Source organism: Apaloderma vittatum, unplaced genomic scaffold (assembly GCF_000703405.1).
Source record: "Apaloderma vittatum isolate BGI_N311 unplaced genomic scaffold, ASM70340v1 scaffold7816, whole genome shotgun sequence".
NCBI classification, from domain to species: Eukaryota; Metazoa; Chordata; class Aves; order Trogoniformes; family Trogonidae; genus Apaloderma; species Apaloderma vittatum.
The window spans coordinates 8815-23475 of record NW_009723342.1 but is presented as its reverse complement, the minus strand read 5'-3'; the positions used below and the strand labels follow the sequence as shown (position 1 = coordinate 23475).

The following is a 14661-nucleotide window of genomic DNA, read 5'->3' as shown; positions in this document are numbered from 1 at the left end:
GCAGTGTACTTAGCTCCACTTAATACTAAAATAAAATAAACACGGTAAAACAATTTTCCTTAATACTCGCTGCCATAAACCACAGTCTCAATAACATTGACCTTGGACAGTCCTAAGAGCAAAGGGCCAGAGAAAGATGTCAGCCTAATAAATCTGTAGAATAAGTCTTCTCTGTCCTCTCCACGGCATGTACAAATTGAAACACAAAACCAAATTGATGACTGAAGACTTACAAAAAACCTCAAAGCCAAGGGAATTCTTTCCAAGAATCTACTGTTACAGGTACAAGACAACAACCTCTTCCCCATTAGGTCCAGCAGGGATTACTGGATACCCGCTCCTCTGCATCACTTCAATGCTTGCTGCAGACCTCAGGTGCATGCTGATTTCCTTTCCCTCCTTCTGTTTCCCCACAGAACCCTTCCTCCATGCCCATCATCTCTAAAACACAAAGTACCTACCGGAACTAACATGGCTGTGACATCCACTCTATCCTTAATCACCTGAGGTATGCTCATCCTTTTACATTTTGATATCTTAAGACCATCAGATCTTTCAAGAGAGGAATGGTGCTTAAGTGCTGGAACCAGTCACTTTGTTGTCGAAAACAAAAGTAACCACTATCTTCCCAGCTCCCAAACTCAGATTTTCTGTTACACTGGTTTACATTTTATAAGATGATCCCCTTTAGAACCATTTTATGTCTAGTGTATCTTGCTTCCCCTCTGCTGAAGAAATCTTTTCTTTCAGAGCTTTAAAGCACCTCCCAGAAATGGGAAGAAGACCACACACTACTCCCCTGTCCCTGCACAAGAAGGGAGGGCTGGAAGGGACCTCCCTTTCACTGCCCATTGCCATCCTGGCATGTAGCTCCTTTCCCAGAGCTCCCAGACTTTATCACAGAAGCGCCAGGAGCTGAAGGTGGCTGAGGCACATTCTGTTGACTCATCCACTGCCGACCACCCACCCACTCACCCAGCAGCTTATCTGGGGAGTAGCTAGCATCGCCTGGGGAAAACACACAAAAGCTTCTCTGTCAGGCTCTTTAATCTTGCAGCTAGAGCAGCTAAATAACTGAGGTGTGAACATTCCCACTCCCGCCATGTAAGTGCGTGATGCTGGATGAGTTTATTTCTTATGAAATTCTGTACCAGGTGATAAAACTCCAGTTCAACGTCCCTCCCCCTGCTCCAATTCTGTAGCTAGCAGGCAGGAAACCCAGAGGCCAGGCCAGCTTCAGGCAGTGACACAGCTGATTGCATCTGGCTTCCCCTTAGATGGAAATTCAGGAATTGCCACATTCCAGGAAAGCAATTCTGCCTCCAACATCCTGAAAAAAAACCACCCCAAAATACAAAAACCTTGTAGTTTCACCCCACTCCCAACATGCATCCTGTCTTGTCTGCTGAAGAAGTACAAGCTGCATGCTCTGGGCAAAAACCAATAAGTGAGATGAAGGGTTATTATTCTTCGTGATGAATCAACTCCCTAGTGATGTTCATTATTAAAAATGAATATGCTCCAGTCCAATATAAATACTATTTTAATATTTCCTGAGTTTTAGAGGATTCTTATTTAAATGTATCACTCTAATATCGCCTGTGTTTTACTAGTATAGCTTCTTATACAGTACATTAACCTGACAAAATACATGTATTAACAGAATATTCACAATTATCTGGGAAGAACATCAATTTCTAATCATCAAATGGATGAACTTTCAAAAAATAGCAGAAACCATGCTAAAAAACCCCCAGAAATTAAAATCCACTGAGTGCAAAACCAACAAATAATTCTGCTCTTCAAACTTAGAAGTTTAGTATAGCACCTGTCACGCTTCTTACCCAACACTCAGTAAAGTGTCAGCTCCTAGGTATACAGAGGAGTCCAGTGGTTTGTAAACTACATTTGCCTCCTAAAAATTGGAGACGGAGTAAAAAAAAAAACAAAAACAAACCACACACAAAAAAAGCCTGCTTCCCTAAAAAGCCTTCATGAGTTTCTGATGCAAAAGTCTTTTAAGTTGAACTGTTTCTCAGAACAATCTTGTGGGTGGATTTTGATTTTGTAAACAGTGACATACAGGCTTGATGCAGCTTAATCATTGTTCATTTCAGAACACTTAGTCTCGGAGAAAAGAGCTTTTAAAATGCTACTACAGGCAAATGCATGATGGCAACACACCTCGGTCAGCTTCACAGCAGTATCGCCCAGCTACCAACAGCACCAGAGGCACAGGAACAGAGAATCACAGAACAGTTTTGCTTGGAAGAGACCTTCAAGATCAAGTCCAACCTTCTCCCAGCCCCATCAACACCACTAAACCATGTCCCTCAGCACAACATCCACCCATCTCTTAAACACAAACACCTTCAGGGACGGTGACTCAACCACCTCCCTAGGCAGCCTGTTCTAATGCCAGACAACCCTTTGCAGTAAAGAAAATTTTCCTAATACCCAACCTGAACCTCCCCTGGCACAACTTAAGGCCATAAACATGTTGCTCTAGGTGAGTCAGTTGCCCAACAACTTCCCCATCCCACAGGCAGGTCTTTCAGGCTAGACTGAGCTCCACACTCCTGTAAGTTATCCTCGTTTCAAGGAAATTTAAGGCTTTCCTGAACAAGACAAATCAGAAGGTACCGTGACCGTGACACTGACACAGTTCACAGCACGCCCTTTCTAGGCTTCTGTTTTCCCAAGCACCACCATGCTCTTGCCATCAACACAGCTTCACTAGTGATGAAAACAGAAGGTAAAATTAATACAGACAAAACTTTAAGAAGCTGGGATGCCTTTAAGCACAGGATCCCCAGGCCTATTATCCCTACCTACTGAACAGCTAAAAACCCACTGGCTCCCCTAGCCCTGGTTTTTAATAAAGCTGGGAAGCCTTCAGCTGAAATTCAACACATCAAAGACAAATTTTTTCACACTTTATCTTTTTAATGCTCTACTTTTATAACTCTTAACACAGGATGTTTACATACACAGTTGGTGTCTTCATTATGTTCTTTACGTACACAGTTTAAAAACAAACAAAAAAAACAAACAAAAACCAAAACCCCGAAGGCTTTCAGCCTACTACAGAGAGATTCTTAAACACAACTTTAGTCCCAACATTGTGGCTTCAAACCCAATATAAGTGAGACAAAACCCATGTCTTGAACCATCTCAAAGAAGTACTGCTGTTATTATTTCCTGTTCGGGTTCTTTTTTCTTTAAGTTGTGGTTTCTTTGAGTCTTAATGTTGATGAATGACAGGTTTTTAAGAGCAAAATCAGAACCAAACATCGGTAACTGTATTTCACAATAATGTACAAGAGCTTACGCTTCAAAAAAAATACTACAAATGCTCAATTTAAGGTGTGGACTCCATCAAGTTGCTACTGTTGCCTTTCCTTGTCATCTACTAACTTCAGGTGTGATTTTAATACTTAGTTTAGGTAGGGCAAGATCTCACAAGTGAAGTTTTAGTTTGCTTAAAGGACAGTCCCCCTAAATTTAGATTATAAGATCAAGGTAAACAAAAGCAATTTTAAGTTTATGCCAGTTATGAAGTATGGGATTAACATACACACACCAGTTTAGCTAAACTTGTTTCTAATATGATTATCACCCTTAGCCTCATTAAGTTCACAATAACATCGATTAATTATTGCTTGAGCTATACATGACCCATCAACTACTTAAATTCATCTGGACTCAGTCAGTTTTGCTGGTCTTCTTACACAAATCAGAAAGGAAAATATCATTCAGCTGTGCTGCCTAAATGGCTGATCAAGGTGTGTATTCATGAGTTTTCAACCCATCTCTTGTTTATCATCTTTTCTCAAGATGAATCATAGTAAAGTTTTTGAATTACACAGATAAGCTCCCAAACACATCATAAATGAATGATCACAGTCTTGTTAGCAGGTTTGCAGAAAACTGTACCCAACAAACATCAGGTATATTTAGGATATGAACTCTGCCCACACACACACTTGTATTATTGGACTATTAATTTTATCATTCAGATAAGGCATTAATTATGCCAGTAAAGCTCAGTCATCAAAACTCAAAACCTCCCACCGCAACTGCAACACTGAAACAATCTGGTCTGGAAAACATGCCCTATGAAGAGCGGCTGAGGGAACCGGGTTTGTTTAGTCTGGAGAAGAGGAGGCTGAGAGGAGACCTTATTGCCCTCTACAACTACCTAAAAGGAGGCTGTAGTGAGGCTGGTGCTGGTCTCTTCTCTCTAATTACCAATGACAGGACAAGGGGAAATGGCCTCAAGTTGCGTCAGGGTAAGTTTAGATTGGATATTCGGGGGAAGTTCTTTACTGAACGAGTGGTGAGGCACTGCAACAGGCTGCCCAGGGAGGTGGTGGAGTCACCAACCCTGGAGGTGTTTAAAAAAAAAAGTAGATCTAGCACTTGAGGCTGTGGTGTAGTGGTTAGGTATGCTGGGATGAAGGTTGGACTAGATGATCTTCAGAGGTCCCTTCCAACCCCTAACATTCTGTGATTCTGTGATTCTGTAATCCCTGCAGCCTTGTTTTATCTTCCATGTTTTCTATGTCAGAGTCCTGTGATCACTCAATTTGCCTACACTACCATTTTTTATTTTCCTGCAGACTGGATACAGATGTCCTCTCTTTTCCAAATCACACAGGAAATGCACCAAGAAATGAAGACAAGGAGAAGAAAGTATCCACTGCAACGTATCTCTGGTGGGATTTTGACTTTTCAAATTCAGCTGCATTGCAGAGCTCCCATTAATTCTGTAAGGGCCACTACTTCCCTTTTGGTCATAAATTTGATGAGAAATCAACAGATCTTGCGTCCTCAAGTATAGATTTCTCCTAAAGTAGTGATCAAGGGAGATGGAAACAACTGGATGCACTATTGACATCCACTCCAGGCTGAGTAAAGAAGTTCCGAGAGACATTACTTTACTCAAGCTAAAAAAGCAAGGGCACTCACCATCCAATGCATTTAAAGGGGTGGGGGGGAAGACTTTTCACCTCAGACGATCACATTATCAATATCATACAGCACATTTGTAATGAGGCCACTCCCACCCTACACAGACATGTGATTAAGGCCCTAAATTAAAAAGCCAGATGACAGAAGCAAGTAGGTATAAACTTTTCAAGGAAAGATGCCAAATACCAGGGTTTAAAATTAATATTAACATATCCTTATGTCCACTCTTTGCATGACGAAGACCACATCCCTTCATCCAACAACATTGGCACAGGGCCTGCAACTTCAGCTCCTCAGTCTGATACCTCGGAGCAGTTTCAGAAGCTGAGCGTCTGTTGTGGTTGCCAATAAAACATATGAAGAATTTTGATTTAAAATACGCAAGGAGGTGGGGAGCGGGAGCCATTTCACTTTTCCTGGAGCGACATGAAAAATCCTTACGAATTTTCAAAGTATATCATTGACCCACTCCTGGCCCAAAGGAATTCATTTACAAAGTTTCTGAATCCCAGTAAATTAGCTAGGAAGACACGACTTTCTCCTACCTCCTCCTCAAGGTTCAAAATTTATGATTTGACTCTGGTTATAGCTGTCGTGTCACTATAAACACACGCTGAACGAATCACAGCTGTCTGGAAACACTGGTAACCACAGGGATCAAAGCTTGTAGACCGCAGGCATAGAGGAGTACTGCATGGGGTTAGTGCTGCAACGACATGCCACGGCCACCACAAACAGACTCGGCAACCCTGAAAGAGGGAGGTCACTACATGGAGATGTGATGTAAGACACAAACACACATGGCCAAGCCTCAGATCTCATAATCTGGATATTACTACCATGGAGGGGAACAAGAAATTGAACTGGAAAGAGGTTTTAATGCAAAGTGAAAACACTACAGAAGTGACAAGCATCAAGGTAACTCAGTGTCATGGACTAACGTGGATTTTTCCTCTTCTTTCATCTCCAGTCTTTGCCACATTTTTGCTTCCAAAAGGTGGCATACCAGTCTAAAGACTACAACATCCCACAAAAACCTTCATCGGTAAGGATAGCGATTTTTATTTATACTGTTGGAAGTTGCTACTTGTTGGTAATATACAGTTACTGAAGAGGAACAATTAGGCTGAGGCCAACCAACCTCTTCAAACTGTTGTCTCTGGAAGACTTGTTCTACATTGAAAAAAGAAAGATTGCACTTAAACACAGCAAGTCAAATGCTTCTGGAAAGCCCATGCTGCTCTGCTGCCTACAAATGATAGCTGCTCTGCTCATGCTTGGGAAGCCAACACACTTGAGACACGCTACGCTTCTGGACATGTAAATCATGCAAGTTATGTTTGACTTTGACTATCTCCAGATGTCCAGCATCCCCTTCAGAGCCATGGTTTCACCTGCACCACCACAGGCCTGGAAACCCAGGGGAAATGCACCATGTCTTCAACACTTACAGAATCACACAATCTCTTTGGTTGGAAGAGACCTTGAAGATCACCGAGTCCAATCATTAACTAGCACTGCCAGGTCACCACTAAACCATGTCCCTAAGCACCAGAACAACACGTTAAGTACCTCCAGGGATGGTGAATCCACTGCTGCCCTAGGCAGCCTGTTGCAATGCCCAATGACCCTTTCAGCGAAGAGCTTCTTCCTAATATCCAGCCTAAACCTCCCCTGGCACAACGCGTAGTCATTTCCTAAACTTTCACCTAGTTTAGTTTTGGGGTTTTTTTTTCCCCAGAAGAAAATGGATAACATGACCAGAGAAACCCAGATGTTGCAGGGTTGCAGAAACTATGGATATGGGTTCACAAAAGGGTTAACTTGTGTCAAGTCAAGCTGTCTGGATTTAAAAGCTGTGAACACCTGACACTTACTAGGGACTGAGCTCTTTCCCAAAGGCAAGTTTACCTTGGGCTAAATTTGTCAGCCTTCATATGCCTACACTTCAATCCCAGGGCACTTAATTCTTATGTTATCAAATGCACACCCACTGCCTGCCCTTTTGTCTCCAGCTGCTTCAGTGCTGTTTGCACTAAGTTTCTGCCTGGAGGTTCGCCCTCTGCTCCTGTGCCCAGAGCTTGAGAAGCTTATAATTGGCAGATCTGGGACACTAAATAATTCTCATGGAAAAGCCAGGAAGTTTCTGAAACCAACAAACAAAACAGAAGAACATTTCAGGCCGGGTGGTGTGTGCGTGTGTGTAATGAATGAAAAACAGTGACAACATAAAACTGTATGAAAAATCTTTCCAGGTCACTTTAGATAGAACATGTTTTGATTCTCTAAACCTGCTCTGTTGATGTTATAAACATAACCCTTCTCTGCAACAAATGTATAGACAGCTGCAGAACCACATATCCTTTCAAAAAGACAGTGTTGTTCCGCATCAGATTATTAGTTCAAAATACCACCCCTTGCATTGCATATACTACAGTGATTTATATGCCTAATTTAATGCTGCTTTTGTCATAAGGTATTGATTCAAGTATTATTTCCTGTTTCATTGTAAATAAATAAATGCAGGGAGACTAAAAATACAACGTAAACAACAGTTTCAAAGAAACAAAACCATACTGTTTCCTTGTGTGTTCAATTTGCTACTAGAGAACAGAGAATTCTTTCAGAACTACAAACAAGAAAGGCTCTCTAAAAACTGCAAAGGAAAAGATAAGACTTAAATATAACAGAAGTAGGTAGGGGCAGTTAATGCTATCTCACTAGTCCACAGAACTGGTACACTTGTGGTGTAGCTTCAGAAGTCAATTTTTTAACCAAAATACAGTCATCTGTCTTACCTTAGTTATTAACTGAAGGAGATGGGGGGTGGGGGGCAATAGCTACACATAATTTGGGATACTAAAGAAAAGACAGCAAGCTTTACAGTCACACAAATACATGGTGCCTTCTTTTCTAACCACATAGTCATGCAGAAATATTTGAAGATGACCTATCAGCACTAGAAACAGGATCCACCTCATCTTTCTTCCTCGTTTATGCATATGAACTGCTGTTTTCCAAAAATCTGACTACATTCACTGAACTGTTGATAAACAGCAGGAAATCTGAATCACTCAACCCAAGATGAAAAGTCTCCTAATTATAAAAGAGAGAATTAAATTCCTATCATGTAATAACTCATAAAACTGCTCGCTGTGCACGGAGCACTGCACCAACCTCAGCACTCCATGTTCTAGGTCACGCTTACACAAAGCGGGAAAGAAAGTGAGGGAAATCAATTAGAAGTGCAAAGCCCCCTTGCACGTGCCAAAACAGTCTTCAGATGCAGCTGTGTTCTACAGCTAATCCCATGTAACCAAGGGGCTCCTCCAGAGGCTGAGCCTGCTCTCCCCTCAATTCCCTCGCTCTGCAGGCACTTGCAATGCCACACAGCTGCTCAGGCTGCTCCCCTCCCGCAGGCGGGGAGCTAACATGGGCACACAGGCCAAAGCAGTTCTCCAGCACCCCATGCACGCGTGTACGGCCACAGCCACTCTGCCAATCCAGCTGCAGTAACCTCTGCCAAAGGAGAAATGGAAAAATGGAAACTTCCTAGAATTGGCACAGCTGGCTCAGCCAGAGCTTGGTGGCTGTCCTATATTAGGAAGGAGGCCTTCCCTCAGAACTGGACAAGTTTCAGGACTTTAATTGCCACCCTTTTGCTTTCTGTTGACAGGACAAACACCCAAAGAGAGAAGAGAACCCCAGCTTAACTTCGCTTTATAAAGGATCAGACATTAGATGGGTATTATTATTGTAGGAAAGAGCAGAAGAGGGAGAGCAATGTAATTAAACATCTAAACAAGCCAGTGATACACCACAGCTGGATGACTTGGAGTCATTCTCTGATTTAGGTACGCAGACCGAGCCCTGGCAGTCCTCTGCTCTGATAATTGCCACCTGGCAGCTCTCCCCTATTTGGAGATACTTCTGCTGACAAACCTGGCAAAGCTGCTCCACGTTGAAAGGGCAGAAAGACAGGCATGGTGGAGGTCCCTGAAGGAGAAACAGATGCTAGAAACTGGTAGGGCAGATTGCTGGGGCACCAAGGAGCACAGTAACAAGCCCACACGCAAGGGTTCATGTATTTGTTTAACCACTACACTAGAACAATCAGTGCCATTTGGGTTGATTAACCTTAAATAAAAAAATAAATAAAGTCACCACTTCCTACAACGGCAGAAAGATAAACACATTGCATGAATTTGCACTCAACATTTCAGAAGCACCAGACCAAAATCCAGGTCTCTTGACACAGCATCCATTCTTTAATAGCAAGCAGCCTCTCATTTATCAGGGATCTGTTCAGAGTATTAGTAGCCTGAGCTTTGAATTTCAGTTTAAGAGTTAACTTGCACGTAGAAGCAAATACTTATCCTGTCCTTGCCTGCTCTTGGGAAAAGGAAGCAACACAGACATGTTGCATAACTGATCATCAGCAGGCACAATCAAAGAGCTTGAACAGTAATTGGAAGACTAATACCACTGCTTCAAATAGGTGCAAAAATACACAGTGAAAAGCCCATTAACAGGAGAGATGAGGAGACAGACATTCGAGTCCTCTCACTGTCAGGGCTTCTACACAGTTTAGAATAATCTAGTGCAGGATCCAAAGAAAACGTCCTCCCACGTGTATCGGTGCTAATTCACAGAATTAAAAAGCTCACTCAAAAAGACTGAAGCAAAGAAATGAGTTGACTGCAAAATCAGCTCCCAGTTTGGGCAAATTAACCTAGTAGCATGCTTCATTCATGTGCCCTAAAACACATCAGGCATTTCATCTTGCTCAAGTTGGCTGTAATTCTGGCACTCCTGCTATCCACAGACACATGACCGGTTTCCAAAGAGCTTCCATTTGGCTATCACATCAGCAAAGTTAAGTACATTCATACTCAAGGTAATTTTCTGAAAGGTTCATGCTGTGTTTTTTTTAAATAAACCATAGTCAGAAAAAAAAAAATCCTTGTGCTTGACTATGCTCACACAAAGTTTGGTTCGCTTGCAAATTAAAAACCAAAGGTCACCTACACAGTCACCTCCACGGCACCATGGAACTAGGCATTATGTCTATGTAGAGTAAAAGAGGAAAAAAAAAAACCTAATACAAAGAGAAGTACAGCTATTCTGCTGGTGAAAGAGAAAGAGAAAAACATGACAATGTAAGACCTGAGAGTCCTCTTATTTCTGAAGTAAACAGCAATTAAATAGAGGAAACCAAAATAAATATATGTTTCAAGGTGTTTTTTTCACCCTCATAGAGATATATGCATAAAAGTATACAATGGAGTGAGAATACAGAAAAAGGGTACACAGACATTTATCCACAGAACTTCTTTGGTATTAAAGGAGCAGAAAACGTTACCAAGATTTTTTTAAAAAATATTTTTCAAAATACTGTAGGTAGCAATCAATTTGTCAGGTACACCTAGCAACCCCTTGCAAATTACTAAAATAAAATTGTAGCAAATGTTCTTTAAGTGGAAGATAACACGCTTGGCTGTATAAAATCTTAAAACAGTATGTAATACTGCTGTGGCTATATTTATGTTTGCTTTCCCGTAAAAACAACATGACAACGTACAGCATCTGTCCTAGAACTGCACAAAACAATAGTTTCATTTTATGAAATAATTTCCCCTTTCAAGACCCCATATAAACCAAAGGCATCAAAATAACACACAAAAAAAACCCCCAAACCCCCACAACTGACTCCCATCTTCAGATAAATACATTAATAAATCACAACCTAAAACAATACATTAATACACAACATTCTCCAGGATTTTTTTTTTTTTTTACATTCACAAAGCACGACTTGCAATTTTAATACAAAACAGCAAAGGTGGCCACAGCATCACTGTCTGGAGTCTGCACATTTGGGTTGCACCCCAGCCCTTGCTAGTGCCCCCTTCCAAGCTCCCAAGCTTCTTGCTGTGTCCTCACCTGCTCCTGCTCAGACCCAGTCCCAGCTCATGGTGCTCACAGATCCCCCAGCTCCTCTGCCAGGACTCCATACCCCAAGTCTTCTCCCTCCTGGAAGGCTGTGGCTATACTAACTCGAGTGGCTAAGAAGCCTCCTCCGAACAATCCTGAATCTGATCAGCAGAAAAAAAAACTAGAGTAACACAGGTTTGAAACAATAAATACGTATTGCCAATCCCACTCACCTAAGTGATTATCAAACTCCTGTGCGGGAGACCCAGAAGAAACCCAACCTCCTTCATACTCTCTCAACAGCTTTCCCCATACGAGGGCCCAAACTCTGCCAGAAAGGATTTTGTTAACTGTTCATAACCCATTAGCTCACTGATGCATACTACTGCCAGACAAAACATGTTCTGTAACCTGGCTGGAACTCAGAGTAGACTTTTAACAGTGCAAAGCTCGGGAATTGTTGGTTAACCACCCTTGAGACACATCCAGAAAGTATTTTATTTCAGCCTATTGTTTTGCTACTTGCTCTTCAAACAGCTTGTTGTTATTACAGCACATTCACAGGCTAACACGTCAATAGGTAACTGAACTGCACAATACAAAGTAAGCAAACCTTCCTGGTGAATGAATAGGGCATTTTTCTTAGTTAATTATAGAGCGCTTGTCCATCAGCACGCGCATTAAAAGACCCAACCCCAGAGTCCGCAATCCTCAGAAAGCAGCCTTCTGTAAATACCCCAGAAGTACACAAATACCCTACCCACTATTGCCCTGAACAAACTGTAGATACATAATGTGAATGGTAATAGACCTGATGAAGAACAAAGATAGATAGCTGCATGGTTTTTGCGGCTGGTTAATGAGATAAACCATAGCCCAAGGCAAAAGCTTCTGCCAAATAGAGTAAGACTGCATTACCAGCTTATTCTAACAATCTGGACTTTTTCCTAAGACAGGTAAGTAACAATACACCAGCTGTGTCACCTAAGCATACGTGAAATGAACAAGATAGCTAATTATATTGCTATTCCTTCCTATAAACAAGTTAGAAATTCAGTAATGAACATCTACCCAGGTAAAGGAAATAGTTAAGGAAGAACTTCAGGAATTAATCCTACTCCGCTGTCTAGGCAGCTGTCAGACTGCAATGATGAGCAATTTATCTTCCACCTACAACACTGTCAGCAGACAAGCGGAGTCACTGGGGAAGTCAGCTGCAGTCCACACCCTTCACAATATCGAATCCAGGCCTGTGAGGAAGGAGACGCTTGGTCACTCGCCCAGCTACCCCATGAACCATGAAACGCTTGCACATGGCCAGGTAAATTCCATCCTTTTGCCTGTTTGATGCCTGCTGCCCCCTGAGGGACAAGTTACAGACACGTGCCAGCTATCAGGTACACCCTTCCACCCCTGACAGAATCAACTGTGCAGACCCCCATACCTTGGCACCTAGATGCCACCCACGCGTGGCAGCCTGGGAAGCTGAAATACCCCACTCCTCTGGTCTTCAGGGCTGCACAGAGAGGCAGTTGCATACATGCAGCCAGAATACCTATCCCAGAGCATAGATCTCCCTCCAACACAGGCAGGAACAACTTCAGACCTGCAGGCAGGCAAGGCAGCTCAAATCAATGAGTGCCGCTGCCAGCGACACGCACGCAGAACAACGCTTCCCTCTCACACCCACAGCTACTGCGCCAGAATAAGTGCTGACACCCCTTTCCTTACCGTCAGGGAAACAGGCCCTTTTATTTTCAAAACATCTGTAATTTCACTAGGCTGAGCTGTTCTGAGGTTGGCTCGTGGTGAAGGCCAGGCTCTTTGGTTTTACCTTGAATGCAACATGAAGTCAGAAACCACAAGAACACTACCCGAATGCACAGATGCTGAGCTACTCTGATGGAGAGGCCAGAGAGCCCCACAAGACAGTACGGTGGAGCGCTGCCGACCCAGCTAAGGAGTCAAGTGAAAGCAACAGTGCTCTGCATGTCTTGCAAACCCTGGTACATGCACAACAAGGAGAGCAGCTGAATCAGCCCAGGCCTTATCTGCTCATTGCACAGTCCCATGCCTCATCTCTAATGAAATCACAAACATCAAGAGTCTTATCTGTAACCAGCATCAAACTGCGAAAGCTCACAGTTCTTTGTCATCAGTGACTCCAGAGGAGGTCAAACACACCAGCAGAACAAACCTTACGAATCCCTCGCTCATCTTTTGCGAGTAAATCCATGACAGCAAACCAGAGTCCATCCCCACATATAGCTAATGGTGCACGAACTCCAGATGTCGTCAGCAGAATCACTGCATCAGATTTAACCTTAGAAGCACAACCAACACGCTTTTCAGCCATGACTCACTGTCCAAGACATAAAAGAAATTGCTTTGCCCCTTAGGAACAACAAAACACTTCTAGCTGGTCGCCATGAATCATGGATATTTGAAGTTTAGTCTGAAACGAGACATCTGCTAAAACTGAAAACTTCAGGAATGGGCTTGTTTTAAAGTTGTTTGCCTTGGGTCATGTAAGCATTAACTTCCTAGTTTTCATCAGCAACAATTACATTTGCTAAGCAAGGATCTTAAATAAAGCGTCTATGAACTATAAAATGTTATCATCAGAATGTTTTGGGTCTATTTTTTTCTTTTTTTTGCCACCGTGCACTACAGAACGCAAAACTTACCTCAAGCACTTCTAGAAAAACTCTCTCCTCAACAGGGCAGTAATAAAATCTCCTTCCTACAAAGAAAGCACCAGTATTGTAAGCAGCACCATCTTTTCCATACGGATGTGCTTCCAGCAGTCTTACAATACACATTTCAATATTTCATGCACTCATTTTTGCTGAACTGTCATGATTTCTCTCTCAGTTCTGTGGGAAAACTTTTGAAGAGCAATGGAGATTTATGATACCAAACACGAATACCAAACTAAAAAAAAAAAATAAAACTACAAAGCAGTGTTTTACTGCTGCACGTGGGTCTTTATTTAGACTTTACGAAATATTAGGAGCACTGCTGCTCATTATGGGTTTTGTCTTTATTTAGACTTTATGCAATATTAGGAGCACTGCTACTCATTATTACGCTTTTTGTAATAAAGACATCTTACACTGAAAATTCCTTAATGATTGGAGGTGTTTTGACTTAAACTAATTCCCAGTTTGTTCCTGTAGTTATTTCTCTCTCTACAAACCCAACGTGTCTGAAACACGGGAACCCTTAACAAACAGGTACTGACTGCTGAGAACTCACCTGTGATTTTACAGACTTTTTGCCTCTAAACCTGATGCTGACAGGGCCCTTTCTCACTCTGGGAAACCCCTTCTAACAACAAAAATATCACACTGATGCAGTGTGGGACTTTTGCCAGCTTCTGAGTTTATAGATACTGTTATGGACTCCCTTCCTTGGAGGAGCTGAAGCCCCTTCCCTATGGCCCTAAACAGCTGTCACGAGAACAAGAAAGCCCACAGAAAACAGTAAGACTGCAGAGAAATAACTGCACCACGTACTGTGCAGACGGAAGGAAGGCAGGGAAAAGGGAAGAGGACAAATTATCCTGAGCAACGTTAAAAAAAGAGGCACCTACCAAATGAAACGCAAACGTTAATTCAAGTTTGCTCTGTAACTTAAGGTCAAAACCATCTTTAAAACAGAGAGATGCCACCAGCTGTTTCATGGCTCGAACTCTGCTCATAAGGCAGTTCTAGCTGCGTGCAGCCAAGTACCAGCACTTCCCATTTCCAG

The 14661-nt window shown here is 42.3% G+C and overlaps 1 protein-coding gene across 1 annotated transcript in view; it reads right to left on the bottom strand.

Annotated features, from left to right (window-relative positions):
• The window catches only part of LOC104275960 (leucine-rich repeat-containing protein 16A-like), a gene marked incomplete at its 3' end in the record, with an annotated part of 127178 nt that extends 113914 nt beyond the window's left edge, over positions 1–13264 (bottom strand). The window contains 1 exon segment of the mRNA XM_009872076.1: positions 13106–13264. Within this exon segment, the coding sequence (XP_009870378.1) occupies positions 13106–13264 (159 nt within the window).
• Between the last annotated feature and the right edge of the window lie 1397 nt (positions 13265–14661).